The 17664-nt window shown below is 39.4% G+C and overlaps 1 protein-coding gene across 1 annotated transcript; it reads left to right on the top strand.

The window, feature by feature from the left end:
- Positions 1 to 658: 658 nt before the first annotated feature.
- Positions 659 to 16544, top strand: Mettl11b (methyltransferase like 11B). The gene is made up of 4 exons (XM_036201832.1): positions 659 to 988; positions 9439 to 9614; positions 15119 to 15368; positions 16102 to 16544. The coding sequence occupies exons 1-4, from the start codon at positions 835 to 837 to the stop codon at positions 16371 to 16373; spliced, it is 852 nt and encodes a 283-aa protein (XP_036057725.1). The 5' UTR covers positions 659 to 834; the 3' UTR covers positions 16374 to 16544.
- Positions 16545 to 17664: the final 1120 nt, after the last annotated feature.

Consider the following 17664-nt stretch of genomic DNA (forward strand, 5'->3'; position numbering starts at 1 on the left):
CATAAGTTGGCCTCTAGAACACGTAGTATCTTGCAAACAGCAGAGAAATGAGTTGGAGAGATAATCAGAAGATAGTACATAACACAAATGTACTTTAAAGGAAAATCATATTCACAGTAGACAGAAACAAACGAGTTTGCATGAACAGGCATTGCTCAGAACAAGTGAAGTGGAGGAGTTTGCTGATAGAGAAGAGTATTTAATTTCAAAACGGGCTTTCAAATAATTGCCCCTTTGGAAGATCCTTGAACACTGGAAACACATATCCACCTCTATAAAATGATTTGGAAAAAAATTGCACTGATGAAAGGAATGTGAGTGGCTAAGATGACTTTGAAGGGTCCTTGTAATTTGAGGATTCCGTGTTCTAGGAGCCATGGAAATCAGGGAATAGGATCTCCTGCAAAATATTCACAACTCTTTGAAGTGGAAATTAGGCTATTCCAATTTCAGAGCCAAATTAAAGTAAGTATTCAGGGTGTTAGCAGGCAGTGCCTGAGTCCATTTGAAGCCGCTTATAAAGGAGGGAAGCGTGCTTTTCCCTGGATGAAGCAGGATCTCACTCAGCCTGTTTCCATCTTTACTTTTAGCACCTGCTGGCTTGGAGTGGTGTCGCGCAAGCAATCAGACGGTGGGTGGATGTGCCAAGAGCCTGACCTCCCCATGTCTGCTCTCCCTCCCCCTACAACCCATGACAGCCTGTCCTGATATAGATGGGCCTGGGACTGGTTTAAAATGACAGTCTCAAGTTCTTTGAGGAAGAGAAGACTAATTCAAAGGAGCAGCCAGACAAGCTTCCTTTCTCTGCAGGAATAATTATTATCCCCCTTCACCATGGCCCACCTGGGAGCCCATTTTGCCTTTAGATCCCGCTGGCAGAAGACCGATGATGAACTCTGTCGACATAGCATGTCCTTTATCCTTCACAAAGCCATTCGCAATGACTTCTTTCAGAGCTATCTCTACTTGCTGGAAAAAATTCCCCTGGGTAAGTGGGTCTGAGCTGTTAGATGAGGGACAAGAAGGGACTGGATGGGTTGTATGAGGTTATGGGGTGCCTAGTAGAAAGGTTAGAACAAGGGTCCTTTTCAGCTAAGGAGAATCCAGACCAGTGTCAGTGGGTGCAATGCTTTCAATGACATTCTTTTATGGAGAAGGGAGGATCAAGTGCTGCCTGGCAAGGCTGAACTCTATTTTAGGGTTTTCATGCCCCCCTCAGGCATAGTGACTTGCTGCTCTAGGTGTCAGCTGGGTGGCTGTGAGGATTAGAGAAATTCAATTCTTGAGTTGTCAATGGTGTGTTTTCTGGTTGCTCAAGTTGGAAAATTAGGTAGCTTGCAGTTAAGAATATTAATGTAATAGTATGTGAAGCAAAAATTGAAAATAGATTACATGATAAGGGATCAAAGTGTGCTTGGGACATGCATGCATCTGTGTGTGTGTGTGTGTGTGTGTGTGTGTGTGTGTGTGTGTGTGTGTTTGTGCACGCGCACATGCTGTCTGCTCTGGCCTCCCTAAGTCACAGGTATCATAAGAGAACTTCTGATATCAAGGGGTGATAGTCTGCCTTCCATTTTTGTTTTTCCCCTAGTTTCAGGGAAATGGGACAAGAGAGCAATAGAAAGCTTGTCAGGTGTGTTTGCAGCATTGTCTTAACCAGTGGAAAGGTAACAGACTTCAGAACACTCTAACCAGCACGAAAGAGGAAACGACTTCTGATTAAAGAGTGAAGTGCCTGCTTCCTGCCTCTTTGATTTATGTTTTCTCCCAGCAAAAACAAGAATGCTGTTTCTCAGCCTTGGTCTGTTTGCTTAAGGTTGTCTGAAAGCCCCATTGTGCACTTGATTTGGCCCCAGATTCCTGCTGTGGAAAGAACTACATAGTTCTTAGTGTTACATTCAAGAACCTGGATGTTAGCAGCTATCAAAGTCTCATTTTATAAATTTGCTTCTGAGGTTTCTTTAATTCTGTACCTACAGATACTTCCACCTTATATTTATATAGCTTTCATATAAAAATGTTTCTCATCTAAAGTTTTGATTCTTATAGCTACACTATGGGTAAATATCACTGTTTTCCCTTCCACTTTCCTACTTCTTCCCTACAATTTTAGTTTTTAAGTGAAAAAGAAAAATTCAGAGGTGTGTTATCTGATTTAGAGAGAATTACACCAAAGCAAGTTGAGGGCTTCTTCCAGTAAAACATATGCATCTCCTTTATCCTAATAGAAAAACTGGGTGATCTTTTGGAAGGGTGTAATGACCTGGCGGCTCCAGACATTGGCAAACCACTGACTTCTGGGGGACAGTCTTTAGGCTATAGCTCAGTAAGAATCTTCAGCAACACTGTGTGGTTTAGTCTGGGAAATCCATCAACTATAATAACTGAGAAGAATGTAACTAGTGGACAGATGACAGACAGACAGCCTTTAAAATGGTTACCAGACAGAAAAGGGACTCATTTCTGAATGTAGCTGTAAACCAGTTAAAGATAAAACAATCTTCACTCAAAATCAGATGAAAGTTTGTTTGAAACATGTCACCAAGAAGTAATACTTGGTGTTTCCTTAATCTGATGTAATCATTCTGATTTTACGTGTTTTTATTTTATCTGTCTTTTCCTTTTTGATTGTGTGAACAGTTGATTAATCAATTGCAAAAAAACTGATGTGTTTAGCAATATAGCCCATGGAAACCCAAAGTAAGATGAAGGGAAAAGTATAACTTTTCTACTTAGGTTTAGTAGAGTGAAGGTCCTTTTCTCAGTTTCTGTTTTTGCCTCACTAATGGCTTCTGAGAGACTGGGTGGGTTTCTTTAGTGAGTAAAACCAGAACAAAATCACTCTGTTCTAGGCCAAAGTTGGATTTATCATTACTTAACTTTCCATGAAGGACACTCCTTCTTTTTTCTATCCTGAGAATCCAGCCTGGGCATTAGTTTTTCCCTGAGAATCAGTAAGATAGTTGTATCCACAGACCTGTGTGACAACAGTAGCTGAGGATAATATTAGCTGGTATGGGTTAGGCTCTGCTGCAGCAACTAATGAATTCTGAGATATAATTGGCTGCATCCATGCATCTACTCTTTTTATCATTTTTGACATGTATTATTTATTATGATGAGGACAGCTATCCAGGATGATACAGTCTCCATCAGCCAGATAACACTATTCACCAAGACAAAGGAAAAAAAAATGTTGCTAAAGGCCTGTTTGGTAGCTTTAAATACATTAGCCCAAAATGAAATATGTCAAATGTTTCTTAGAGTTCATTGACCATAAATATAAGATTACAGGTGATGTGAGTGGTTCATATAGTCATAGAGTGCTTCTGCCATGAAAAACAAAACACATTGCTGTTTAGAGATGATTATATCATATACTTATTATCTGATCAAGCTTGTCATATCCTATGAAAGAAACAATTATAGAATTACATTTGAATAAGTATTATGGTCTTACATTACACAAACTGGATAAGTGATCTTGCAAGTTACTAATGCCTATGAGCATCAGTTTCCTCAAAACTATAACAAGGGTACTAGAAGAATTACATGCAGTATACATGTCAAAAAACAAACAAACATCAGTTTTCAGTAGGTGTTAGGTTTTCCTCTACTTCCTCTGTGCCTGGCCTCTTCTAAAGTCACCATTTAACTTTTTTTTAGAGCAAGAATTACCAAAGACGATAAACTTAATATGTGCAAGTTTTCAGGCTGTAGCGGATATTATGCCTTTTAGGTTGGAAATAAAACAGCCAGCAGAGACGCTGCCCCACAGAAGTGTTTTAGTGTTTGGCTTCCCTTGTTCTTGATGACTTTAAGACTTCATAAAAATGAAAATAAAGTCTCTCTTTTTAAAATGTTAGCGAACCCTGCCTGTAGGGTCTGCACAGAGGGCTAGTTGTTTAGGGGTAATTATGGAGCTCACCAGGGTTAGCCAGTCTTTGATTCCCCCTTTCCTTTCCCCATCCCTCCAACCATCTGTGTAAGGCAGTCTTATTCCTGCTCACTCTGTGGTAAGACCCATCATGGAGAGCTTCCCTCAAGCATCTCTGACTGGCTTCGGAGATGTATGCTGAGACCCAGAGGACTGAAGTGTGCCATAGAAGATGAAGCCTTGCTGTTTTCCTTAGGAGATTTTTCAGGAAAAGCAGAAACAAGCTCATAACTTTTAGTGTTTTACATGTTTAAAAACTTCAGTTCATTGTCACGGCATCCTATTGGCCGTGTTCTTATTTCCCATAACTTATATTTGTGAAACTAGAGGAATGGGAAGGTTTTCCAATGGTTTTGCAGCGGTGTGTGAAAGGGCAGGATTAAAGTCCAGGCATCTGTATCCCAGGCTACTTTAAAACTCTTACATATCCTACTTACCAATGTGAATGGACACTCAGCTAAAGTAGGCAGTGATTACATTTTTCCACATATAACTTTCAGTTTGACAGCAATAGAAAGCATGGCTTATGAAGAAAATTGATTCTGTGAGAGGATCCAGATGGGTGGGCCACTGAATAGGTTCATATAATTCGGTGACATTATCCATTTGGAGATTTGGCTTGAAAAGTTTTCTAAAGGTAGCCGTTTATGAACAAATAGGAGTTAGTACAGGAAAAGATGTGTAAGTCTTTAGTTTAGTTTCTTAAGGGGACCTGGATATAGCCCAGTTGGAGATGTTCACATAAGTTAACCATCAGTAATATTCTAGCATAACCACATTTTTCAATACCTGGAGATCAGTGACTACCAGTTGTTTTACATGGCGTGTAATCGCTCCTAGACATTGTTATTTAACAATGGTTTTGGGTAACTTAGCAGAAGGACAAAAGCTTTGGTCAAATGGGCTTGTTTTATGACCTGCTCTGATATGTCTTTTGCTAAGAGAAACTCTACTAAGTCCTATGATCCCAGCATTCATCTGAGAAGTGATCACTCTAACTCTGGTCTTCTAAAATATTAACAACCAGGCTTGCAGGATTAAAAGAAATAATATGAAGTGCCTAGGACAATTCCAGGCACGTAAGAAGCACTCAATAGGTACTATTCCTCTTTTTGATCCCTTCTAGAAGAATCAGTTTTCGGGGAGGAAGTTAAGAGCAGTGGCTACCTATTCACAGCCACGGTGAAAAGTGAGAGTGACTAAAAACATCTTTATTAAAACACTTAGAATTTCCGAAATGAACTCACCATACATCTCCTAACTATAATGGACTTCAGCCATATGACTGGCATCACCACACACTTCATTGCACAATTTTAAAAAAACTTGAATACAGTGTATGAAAGTCTTGAAGAATTAATAAAAATATTGTGTCCCAAATTTTAAAATACTTGTTATTTTTGTAGTACTAGTGCTACAAGGGCATTTTTCTCTTTAAAGAGTAATGAAAGACAAGGTTCGAGAGAAAGAAAGCTTAGGGGAACAGGAGATCCCAGCTGGATCAAGAATAGAAAGGAAGAACAAGGAATAACAGACCATGATAAATGAAGACCACATGAGAAAAGGAATAGGCAGAGTGCTCGTGAGGTCCCCAGAAATCCACAATGATACATACTCTGTAGACTGCTGGCAATGGTAGAGAGAAAGCCTGATCTGACCTAGTCTGGTGATCAGATGGCCAAACATCCTAACAGTCGTGCTGGAACTCTCATCCAATAACTGATGGAAGTGGATGCAGAGATCCTAGGCCAGGCCCCAGGTGGAGCTCCAGGAGTCCAATTGTCATGAAAGAGGAGGGACTGTAAGAGTGTGAATTGTTGAGACCAAGATTGGAAAAGCACAGGGACAAATAGCCAAATGAATGGAAGCACATGAATTATGAACCAAAGGCTGTGGAGCCCCCAACTGGATCAGGCCCTCTGGATAATTGAGACAATTGAATAGCTTGAACTGACTGTTTGGGAGGCACCCAGGCAGTGGGACCCGGACCTGTCCTTAGTGCATGAGCTGGCTGTTTGGAACCTTGGGCACTTTGCTCAACCTGGAAGGAGGGGACTGGACCTGCCTGTACTGAATCCACCAGGTTTAAATGAATCCCCAGGGGAGTCTTGGCCCTGGAGGAGATGTGAATGGAGGGGAGGGGGGGGGGGGGGCGGGAGGGGGTGGGACAGGGGAACTCATGGCTGATGTGTAAAATTAAAACACAAATATAATAAATTTTAAAAAAGGAGAGGGAAAAAAAGAAATAAAGAAAAAACTTTGTTTCTTTGGTTTTTTTCTTCCTTCCTTCCTTCTTTCCTTCTTTCTTTTTTCTACTTACCTAATGCAGTTTCAGGTCAAATGTCAGATGAAGAAGCAATGGGTGTTGGATTTGCATAGAACAGGGATTTGATCTGGACAATTAAACACTTACTTTCTTGCTCCTTTCATCTAAAGAAGTATATATAACATTTATATTACATCACCAATGAGATGGGTTCCTTACATGTATATATATATATTTGATCAATTACAGGTAATATGGGTCAAGAAATAAGTGCCATTTTTGTCCTATTCTCTGTTGCATACAATCTCAAAATTTACAGAGACATTGCAATTCTGTGACAAAATACCCCTACATGAATTTCCACTGTAAAAAGATGTGGGCTGGTGGCTAGTTGCCTTATTTAAGCCACCATGAACTATGCAGGAGCCATCAAGGGGCAGAACCTGGGATTGGTCATGACACCTCATATATCTTTCTTAGAGAAATACATCTGTCAGTTAGGTGAAAATGAGAACTCAAGCCCCTAATCATAAAAGCCCACCTAGTGAAGCTGAAACCTGCTGAGCTCAGCATGGACTTGAAACCAAAATGCTGCTGATGTAATGAACCATGCCCGTTTCTAGATTAAGACTTTTAATGTACACTACCCACTTGGTGACTTCAGCAAGTGATGATGAATGTGGCTACTTTGCTGCTTTACCTGGATCAGAATCATTGAGGGGGGTCAGTGAGATGGCTAGGTAGGTGATTGAAGGTAGTAGATGCCAAACCAATGACCTGTGTTTGATTTCTGGGATCCATGTGTTGGAGAGAGATTTTATCCTCTGATCTCCAAACATGTACTCTAGCACAATTTCTCCTTAACAGCAAGAAGTGGAGGGGAGGAAAACAGATTGAGTCACTGAGCCATGGTTCATCTGCAATCCCAGAACAGCATTGAATCCTGAGAAAACTCTGTGATTTTCCAGCTTGAGGTTTTGAGGACTGCAGAAGAATTTGGAACCATGATAATTCTGGGATGGTGATGCCTACATTTTCCATCTCTGTTGAATTTATAAACATTTGTTGGTTTACTTGGTTTTTGTATAAGACTTTACTTAGGCAAGTGCGGGAAGAGAAGAGGTAGGTCAGCTACCTATTGGTTTGGAGCATGAGGTCTCTGCTTTCCATTTTGTATTATCTCATACAGTTGTGTATAAATTGACAAAAAGATGCTATACATCAACATCTTTAAAAGATTTGTACTTTAAAACTAACATACATGTGTAATAGTTAATATCCATTGAGGAGACTATGTATCATACATACCATATTGGTCTCCAGAAAATAATCTATTTAGAAACTGACTCCTGTAACTCTTTCAGAAAACCCATGGTCATTTGTGACCCAAACATTAGTTCCAGTATCTTCAAGTTGGAAAATCTTGACTTAACTCCATAATGGGAGCCCAGTTCTAGACACATGCTGTCTATTGTATTTTTAACCTTTAGAATAAAAATTTGGGAGTATGTAGTTATTGACTTTAGAATCAAGCAGCACCTTGCTTTAACGTCACAATTTTTGGAGTTACCTAAAGAAAAGTAAACATTCCTAGTTAAGGCTAAATACTATTTTTCCTTTGACTCCTTCTACTTAAAATTATGCCATATTTTGGTTTTCATCTCATGATAAGAGTAAGTTTGAGCCATTGTATATTTTACCTAGAGCTTTTAGCCATATTTTATTTCTAGTTACTGTGAACCAAAACATGTCTTTTTTGGAATTTTACCAATGTATCCTAGATTCTTGGCTACTTTGTCTTTTGGCTGAATTCCAGCCTATAATTTCTCTTGCAGTATGAACAGTTTTATTCCAGATCTGATAAGTAGTTGTCATTTGCAGATTTCTTTTTGCTAGGTTTCCATGTTAGTGACATCATCTTTCTGTCTACATCATCTCTTGATTTTAACCCTTGCTGGGTTGAAATACAGCTTCAGGAAACTTCTGAAAAATGAATCTGTAGGAACTAAATACTCTCACAGTTAAATGAGTGTTAAATTTAGCTTCAAAATAAAATTTCCTCACAATACTAATTCCACTAAACCATTGCTTTCAATTGTTTCTGATGAAATTTGCTATAGCTGCTTAACTTCAGCTCTTCATTTTGTAAAAGATGCCAGTTATACTGACTCTTTTGTTTATAGGTATGTCCCATGTAGAGTGCAATATTTTAGGCATACTTATTCTAATGAATTATTGTTTATCTAAAATTCAAATAATTTTAAGTCCTGTATTTTTATTTTCTAAATCTAGCAACTCAATTTAAATGTCAATCATTTTTTTCTCTTTCAAATGGCATTAGGGCCCTTTTCTTATTCTTTCTGTTTTGAAGATTTTAAACATATCTGTAAATTAGCATTTTCAATAGTCCATCTTTGCTATCCCTGGTTAGATCTTACAGTCTCTCTCAGCTCTGAAATTTTTCTTTTGTTGTTTCTTTAGTAGTTTTCTTCCTATAGCTGTAGAACTTAAGAATTTTTTTGCTTTCTAATTGGTTTGTTTGGTGGGGGGCTTATGGATTAAGCCATTTTTAAATTTTAATTTTAAAAATGTTTTCAGAATTTCATACATGAATACTGTATTTGACATAGAGACATACTTGTAAATATTTTGCTTTAAAAGAAGCGAACAATGGGGATTAACAGCAAGAATTAATGAGAACATTTTCATAAAGCACTGAGCTAAGAGACATTACTTAGAATGATGTGATGAGGTTGTTTTTCTACTGTACAAAGTACTGTAAGACTTTTTGATAAGATGTTTATTAAACTAGCTGTTCAATTATGAAAATGTCAAGTAAATGTGATTTATAGATAAGATTCTTGAAGATCATAGGGTTTAAATAGTTTTCTCAGTGTTATATGGCCTGCAAGCCTCTGGGCTAGGACTCAAACCCAGATTTTCTTATTTAAAACCCTTGTCCATGCTGGGCATGGCAGTACAGGCCTTTAATCCCAGCACTCAGGAGTCAGAGGCAGGCAGATCTCTATGAATTTGAGCCCAGCCTGGTCTACAGAGCAAGTTCTAGGACAGCCATAACTATATAGTGAGACCTTGTCTAAAAAAATCAAATCAAATCAGTGCCTTTTCCTCTATAGCACAAATTCATGGAGTTTTGAGAAAGCCATTATGTTGTTAAAAAATTAGCTTGTTATATCCTATACATTTTAATAACTTTTGATAATATTTTTTGCAGTAAAATTGTATGCTTTAACAAGCCAAGTCATTGATGGTGAGATGCAGTTCTATGCCAGAGCCAAACTTTTCTACCAAGAGGTCCCACCCACAGAAGAAGGCATGATGGGAAATTTTATTGAACTCTCCAACCCAGATATCCAGGCCTCTCGTGAATTTCTTAGGAAATTTGTTGGGGTGAGTTTTCTGACTGATACTTGGTGAGAGGGCAAAGTCCTTGCAAATTGAGCTCACATGTTTCTGTGTTGTCAAAGCCATGTGACTCAGCTGAGTGGTCAGCCGGAAAGCCTGTTTTAAGATGTTCAGAGAGATGGAGTTCAGCAAACCCTCAGATTATCCTACTTGGCACTTGACCACTGTAGCACCAACTAATCTTGCATGCTTCAGGGGAAGGTGAACTAGTAGTACAGACATCACTGTCCTCCATTACAGAGACATCTTCAGAGAGTCAGAGGTAAACAGCTGACACTCAGAAAGACGACTGCTGAGAATTCATGTGTCACAGAATTTCAGATTGATTAATGAAGTCTCTAAAATACAAATGAAATATGCTAGGAAATGCATGTTTACATTCAGTTTGAAAACAAGGATGATAGACTCCCTTTATGATTTTTATACATAGTTCAGCTTGTGAACTGAACATATGAGATTCTTTTGTTACTCCAGATTTGGTTAAACCTCTTCCTTTTTTGCAGAAGAAATTTCCAGGTCATATAGAGAAAAGACAGTAGAATGTAGGAGCCCAAATTCTAAGCTTTTTAACCCATCATGGTTCCTCTAGCTAATGTATAAACAACTCTGAGCATGTTATTTCCATGCATTTAGCTTCAGTTTTTTTCATTCATGGCTAGAGAATAACAACCGAATCTGTCTGGTGAAAAAACCAAAGATCAAAGAAGACCAGCAATGTTGGGCTCTTGCTTTAGTGAACAAAATGAGCATAAAATAAATAATGTGTGGCTATTACTAATAATACCATGATGTCTTATCATATGTTCATCACATATCATGCAACTTTATTTAGTTTTCAGACTATCTTAACCCACACAATAAAGTTGCCTCTGATCTTGTTGAAGATGAAACTCCTAATTGCAAGCAAAATTCATTGAGTTCAATACAATGTCATTTGACTTAAATGTGGGTAGTGTTTTATTTTGATAAAGGAAACATTATTAATATTGAGCTTCAAGGTTAAGCGGTCAACCTACTCAGAAGGATAGCATGAAGATCATATTGGTGCTGAATTCTAAGCGCCCTCTGAAGCACCCAGTATCCGAGTCACAAGTCTGGCAGTAGACACTTGGGATCAGGATGAGATGTCTATCTGATGTAAGAAGCAGCCACAGAGGTTTGAAAAGTGTAGGGTTTATGGCCATGGATGTTCACATGTCAGAGTAATCTGTAATACTTCTAAACTAGTGTTGATAGCTGATTTCACGGCATGCTTGTTCTAAGTAGGTCAGTTACTTTGCCAAGCCATTTAGGAACACCGTCTGTTTACTCTCTCGAATCCTTAAAGGTAAGAACTGTTGTCAGTCCCCCTGCCCCTCCCTTTTTTTGTAGTTGTGGAAACTGAGGCTTAAAGGGATGAAATAAATCCTTAAGATCATACACACACTGAGACTTCAGTCCAGCCAGGTTAGTCTTACACCAAATTCCTTGCTCTCAATCACGCCATATTTTTTTTTTCCATTTGTTTCATGAAGCAGCAAAATCCCTATTTTTTCCCTCACAGACTATAGACCTCAACTCTTTTTCTGAACTAAGCAGTCCCTTCTGCTTGCCTCATGGTGAGGCCGACTTTGATCCCAAGGCATTTCAGAAGCTTAGCTAGTAATCCAGCTGTCTTGTCACTCCTTGAGGAATGCCAAGCTGACCACAGGGATTCTGGTCAGACAGAGCCCAGAGGCACGCCCACGACCTGGGAAAGGAAACACTGCATGCTCGCATATTTATGTTGGAAAAGAGGCAGACTGTTCCTTTCAAACAAACACAAGAGTCCTTCTTAGTAGACAAGGCTCATTGTAAAGCTGTGACCTTGAACTAAGAACAAACAGTCTGTTTAAAGGAATGATATTTTAGCGCTTTGACCTCAATAATCTGCTAAATTAGTATCTAGGTCAAGAAACAAGGACTTAGGGGATATGAGTATCTGACATGATTTATTCTTGTGTCAACTGGGGAAAGGCAGACTGTTTAATTTAAAGCTTCACTTTCCTTTCAACACTCAATGACAGGGGACAGTGGGAAAAGCTGTTTAATCTAGTTGCAAATGTATTTGCTTTAGACAATCCACAAGTGGAACCACCATGATGCCAGCTTAGCTGATAACTGATAGGGTAAAGTTGAAGTCCACGAGAAGGATTTTGCATTTAATCCATTTGCTTCTTGGATATTTGTCAGAGATTGAATGACTACAATGGTAAGATTTGATTTGTATTTCATGGCGTTTATACAGGGCCATGAAGCACTTTGACTTTAGTTTTCAACTTGACTGAATGGGTTTAAGCTAATGCTCTGCAAAATAAAACAATTAGGTTCAATAAGACTGCAAACAGCATAACTAAGAGTGTTTTTATTCTTTTGTGTGAATCCATAGACACAAAGATAGCACAATGAGTGAAAATGAAAATAAAAACCGTCTTGTTTTGAAATCACACATTGTGTGAAGCTGTGTTCACATGTGTCAAGGGCATCCGATTTCAATCCAGTCACAGCTTCTCCAGCCATCGGGTCCAAGAGGTGAAAGTAGATTCTGAGAGCAGCCTTTAAATATCCCTTCTCAGAGATGTTGCCTGTGAGTGACAGACAGAAAAAGAACAGCGATGCCAAGACAGGGGAGGCAGCGCCAACCACCTTGGGCGAAGCAGAACAGAGCAACCAGGCAATGGTCGGAGAGGCTAGGGGTCACAGCACCAGAGTGAAAGGAACATTTGCATCTGTTGAAAAGCAGTTTCAAGAATAGTTGTAGCCAAACATCAGACACCTGAATTGATTGGTTGTAATTGAAGAGGGTGAAGACACTTCCAGAGCAATGGTTCTCAACCAGTGGGCCACGACCCTTTTGTGGGTCACATATCAGATATCCTGTATGCCAGATATTTACATTATGATTCATAACAGTAGCAAAATTACAGTTATGAAGTAGCAATGAAGTAATAATGTTATGGTTGAGGAGCGGGGGGGGGGGGGGGGCGGTCACCACAACGTGAGGAACTGTATTAAAGGGTTGCAACATTAGGAAGGTTGAGAACCATGGATACAGGGAGTTCTGACTGGAACATTTCACCTCCTTGTCCTCAGTTTGTCTGTCTAAAATGCAGAGGGATTAAATATCAATTAGTTAAAAACCCTAGGCTATTGCTGACATGCTCGAAGGGCTTCCTTGGTGAATGACAGGAAGGCTGAGAGGGTGAGGTTCCTTCACTTACCAGCCTCATATTGTCTGTTAATTGAACAACAAGTGTCCAGTGATTAGAATCCTGAGGTCTTTTAGCTCTGTTCATGGGTCTACTTCTAAAGCCACTTGCTACACTAATGAGATCAGCATGACCAATAGAGCTGCTGGGAGCCAAGCAATTCCAGGGAAGAGTTTTAATGAGAATCTCTTACTGAATCCACCAATTTCTACTAGTCATTGCTAGTAACTTACAACGATCTCCTTTTATGTTTCTTATTTTATATAGAAGATTATGACTTTCATGAGACTTTAAACCAGTTATATGTATGCTGTAATACTTGAACAAGGGAGGCATCATAGTGAAGGCAGAGATGGCAAGCATATGGCAGTGTTCTACTGCTTTCCTTCTTAGATCCAAGGAAGAAATCACAATCAATCATACACCCCCTTCCTGCCAAGTCTGGATGAAGCCTTTGAATTCCTTTGACTATCACATTAGCCCTACCAGAGGAGCCAGAGTTAACGCTGTAGGTGTTGTTCCTAATGTGGACTGGGTTTGGCTCAGAGGGTTCCTGCTCAAATTCTAGTTCTGCCATTAGCTATGTAATACCAGAAACTGAAGTTTTCTCATCTCCAAAATGGGAATTATTTGCAACGTCTTTGAAAAAAGACATACATATATGTGTGTATATGTATATGTATGTGTATGTGTGTGTGTGTGTGCGTGCGCGCGCACACTCTGTCTTCTTGTACATCTGTATGACATAAGAGAGCATCAGATCCTATATAGATGGTTGTGAGCCACCATGTGGTTGCTGGAAATTGAACTTAGGACCTCTAGAAAAGTAACCAGTACTCTTAACCACTGAGCCATCTCTCCAGCCCCATCATCATAATCCTACGCAAGTTTTTCTGGTTTTTGTAATTATTGTGGATATTAGGAGCACAGCCATATCAATATTCATTTATTACAGTCCTTACTTCATTGGAACAAAGCATTATCATTGACTCCTTGTTGCTTTTGTTACCCTTGTGCCTTTCTAGCGTAAGGGAAGCCTTTTGGATGGACTGCAAGGCACATTTTTTGATGTTTCCTTCTATTCATGTTTTCCTTTGATCCTTAGCCAACTGTATTTTTCATCCTTAGTTCCTGAGAAATCAAGAGTAGGCTCTTTCTGTAAGATCTTGATTGGTAACTCCAAGTATCCTATTACTGTAATTTCTAGCACGAACTTATTACCGTCCCAATCACAACTAAATAATTTAGACCAGCTGAGTGTTTCTTCATAAGTCCAAAGACTTTCTTTAATTGTAGAGAAGCAAGCTTGAGAATGTTTATATTAGCTATTTTTCAATATGCACCACCTCCCCATCCCCCTTGCTAGTTAATATGTAGCCTTACTTAAAGCTTTTTTGTTGTTCTTGTTTCAGTAAACATGTAGTTTCTGGTACAAAAATACATATATAAAAATATGATATATGCAATATATATAAACACATTATATATTCATATATAATATTTATATATAAATATGCATTATATATTATATATATTCTTTCAGCATTAAAGTAGACAAAGAGTCTGAAGAAACTACCCATTATCCAGATGGCTGTTTTGTGTGTTGCCAGAGTTGTTTTTACAATACAATCTTGGTGAGACAGCCAGTGGGGCAATGGCTATTCCTCAGCTCAGGTCTCAAATGTTACCACCCATAGAAAAGGAGTAGATGATTCTGAGCACCTCCAAACCCAGCTTAGAAAAGCTAAAAATTCAATTATTCCAATACTAATTTGAATGTCTCCAAGAAGTGAATATTTAGAGTAATTTTGAAACTCATGAAAACACATGATGGGCTCCACCCCACTTCCCCAGTTTTTCAAAGTAGTAACATATAGTACATGTCCATATAGCTGCCATGGTCATCAGAGATATGTTTTCATAGAGCTAGCTCTCCATGGCTCATTTCTTGGAGACACTTACTCTGTATTGGAAGCTAATATAGTAGTTTGTAACTCTTTTTAAAGAGCTAAATGTGGCAAAACACAGTAGAACTATAAATATTTGGCTTTTTCTGAAAAAAATGAAATGTTCTATATATGATGTGATAATAGATAATTATCTATATAAACTTGTACTAACACATCAAGTCATACACATAAATGAAACATCTTATCATATAAAGCTGAGCCAAATAAACTTGATTTGAAGAAGTAGTTGTAATGCCCAAGACTTGAGATGAGTCTCTGTACTTGAAGTGGCCCATAAGGTGTCTTTCTGCAGGGGCCAGGGAGAGCAGGAACTGACTGCGCCTTGGACTGCGGCTCTGGAATAGGAAGGGTCAGCAAGCACGTCTTGTTGCCTGTTTTCAGCAGTGTTGAACTGGTGGACATGATGGAATCCTTCCTCCTTGAAGCCCAGAGCTACCTGCAGGTTACCGAGGACAAAGTCGAAAGCTACCACTGCTACAGCCTCCAGGAATTCACGCCTCACACAGGAAGATATGATGTCATCTGGATTCAGTGGGTCTCAGGTCAGTCTTGCATGGCATAACTTTTACCCTTCACCATTTTCCAGCTAGGAAAGATGACACTTGGGACAAACAGGGACACAAAGAGGAGAAGGAGCTGTAGGTGTACTTACAGCACTTTATGTTTGCTCTAGCTGTCATGTGATCTCCCAACAAATCTAGCCCCCTGCATTTCTCCTATCACTCCTAGGGAGAGACCAAGTGCTTGGGAGCAACCCACATCTTTGCAGAAATGTAAATAGTTGGAAATACTTAAAAACTGAGCCCATCAATGGTTGATCCTCATTCTTTGTTGATAGAACTAAACGTTCTGAGACTTAAATCCTTAGGAAATGAAACAGCAATGAATTATACTGTTGTAACACACACACACACACACACACACACACACACACACACACACACACCCCACCACCACCACCACCATCACCACCACAAAATGTGATTATGTTGTATAGGACATGAAATGGCTCCTGGGAAAGGCAGTAGTGTCTTGTGCCTATTTAGTACATGATATAAAGACAAGGTATTAAAACCCCTAAAAGAGGACTGGTATCTTTTTATTTTTATCTCAGTTTTCAGTCTCTTGTAACGAAAACATTTCAAGCTATTAAGTGATTTGTGTGAACGTCTAGGTGACAGTCTCTTGACTCTTAGCTTTGTTTTCTTTCCCACCCACCTCCCTCCTGCCCCCCTCTTTCATCTTCTTTTTCTACCAACCTGGCCCCACTTGCAGGGTACCTGACTGATAAGGACCTCCTTGCATTTCTTTCCCGGTGCCGAGATGGCCTGAAAGAAAACGGTGTTATCATCCTGAAGGACAATGTAGCACGGGAGGGCTGTACCTTCGACCTGTCTGACAGCAGTGTGACTCGGGACATGGACATCCTCCGAAGCCTGATTAGGAAGAGTGGGCTGGTGGTTCTGGGCCAGGAGAAGCAAGAGGGCTTCCCTGAGCAGTGTGTTCCAGTGTGGATGTTTGCCCTGCATAGTGGTAGACCATCCTGATCAGCAGTGGGAACCGGCAACCAGACCGGACAGTGGTGCTTTGCTCAGGACCGGGCCTATCTCCAAGGTGCCCTACATAATGGAGATAGAGATGCAAAGAAGGGATACAATGCATGTCTAGAATGATTGATGATATCGTATGTACAAGTTGTTGCTAATATAAATGCACACGGTGTGATGTGTGTACATTTAGATGTGTACTTACTATAATGAGACATTCACAGAGGCTGCGGATTTTCTGAGAGATGGAGTAAAACCCCAGGAAAGTGCTTTAATGAGCTTCCTGTTTATAATGGGACTGCACAAGCGTGTATGAAGACCTGAAAAGAAACAACGCTCACAAATTATAGACTGTGTTGATCACTGAGGACCTGTGTTATACAATTAATCACAGAATAGGGCAGAAAGTCTAGATGCCTTTCCCTGCCCCTGTGTCTGCTCACTCCACGTCCTTCCTCTTTGCCCTCATAGCTCCTCGTGAACAAACATTTCCACCTAATTAAGGAGGTACTAGTCAAATAACCTTATGAAAACAAGTCTATTAATTTTGTCTTAGGCCTTCTTTTGGCAGAAAAGGTATATGGTTTCACTTGCTATTTTGGGGCAGTTTTCCTACCAATGATGTAATACAGGTGAAACTTGAGAAGAGGTGCTTGCATTACCACAATGTGGAAGTGTCTCCTTTCAGGAAAAAAAGGGTTAGACACTGAAGTTTCCCCCCCGACCATATAAGTAAATGTTGTCATTGACCTAATTTTACCCACTGGTTTTCAACAGTGGTTGCTTCTGCTCCTCTTCCCTTGAATGAAATGAATGTACCTTGAAAGAGAATCATCAAGAGAAATAAGCAAATAAAATGATGCTTTAATACTGATTTACTGGGTTCAGGTAAGGAATTAGTTTAAATAAAATAATCTAAAATCTTTCAAAAAGAGAAATGAAATTCAGTTTTTATTAGCACAATGTTTAAATATGACTATTTTGTCTTTAAAACACTTCAGCACTTTTTTTTTTTGAGACAGGGTTTCTCTGTGTAGCTTTGTGCCTTTCCTGGATCTCACTTGGTAGACCAGGCTGGCCTTGAACTCACAGAGATCCACTTGGCTCTACCTCCCGAGTGCTGGGATTAAAGGCGTGTGCCACCACCGCCGGGCCACTTCATCACTTTTATGTTGAAACACAGTAATATGTTTTGACCCTGAAATTCAAAGTACCAATTTAAATGAAGAAAACCTACTGCATGGCTATATACTGCCACAAAAAAATCATATTTTTAAAATCATAGCTCTAG

The sequence above is a fragment of the Onychomys torridus genome, chromosome 11, assembly GCF_903995425.1.
Source record: "Onychomys torridus chromosome 11, mOncTor1.1, whole genome shotgun sequence".
Taxonomy (NCBI): domain Eukaryota; kingdom Metazoa; phylum Chordata; class Mammalia; order Rodentia; family Cricetidae; genus Onychomys; species Onychomys torridus.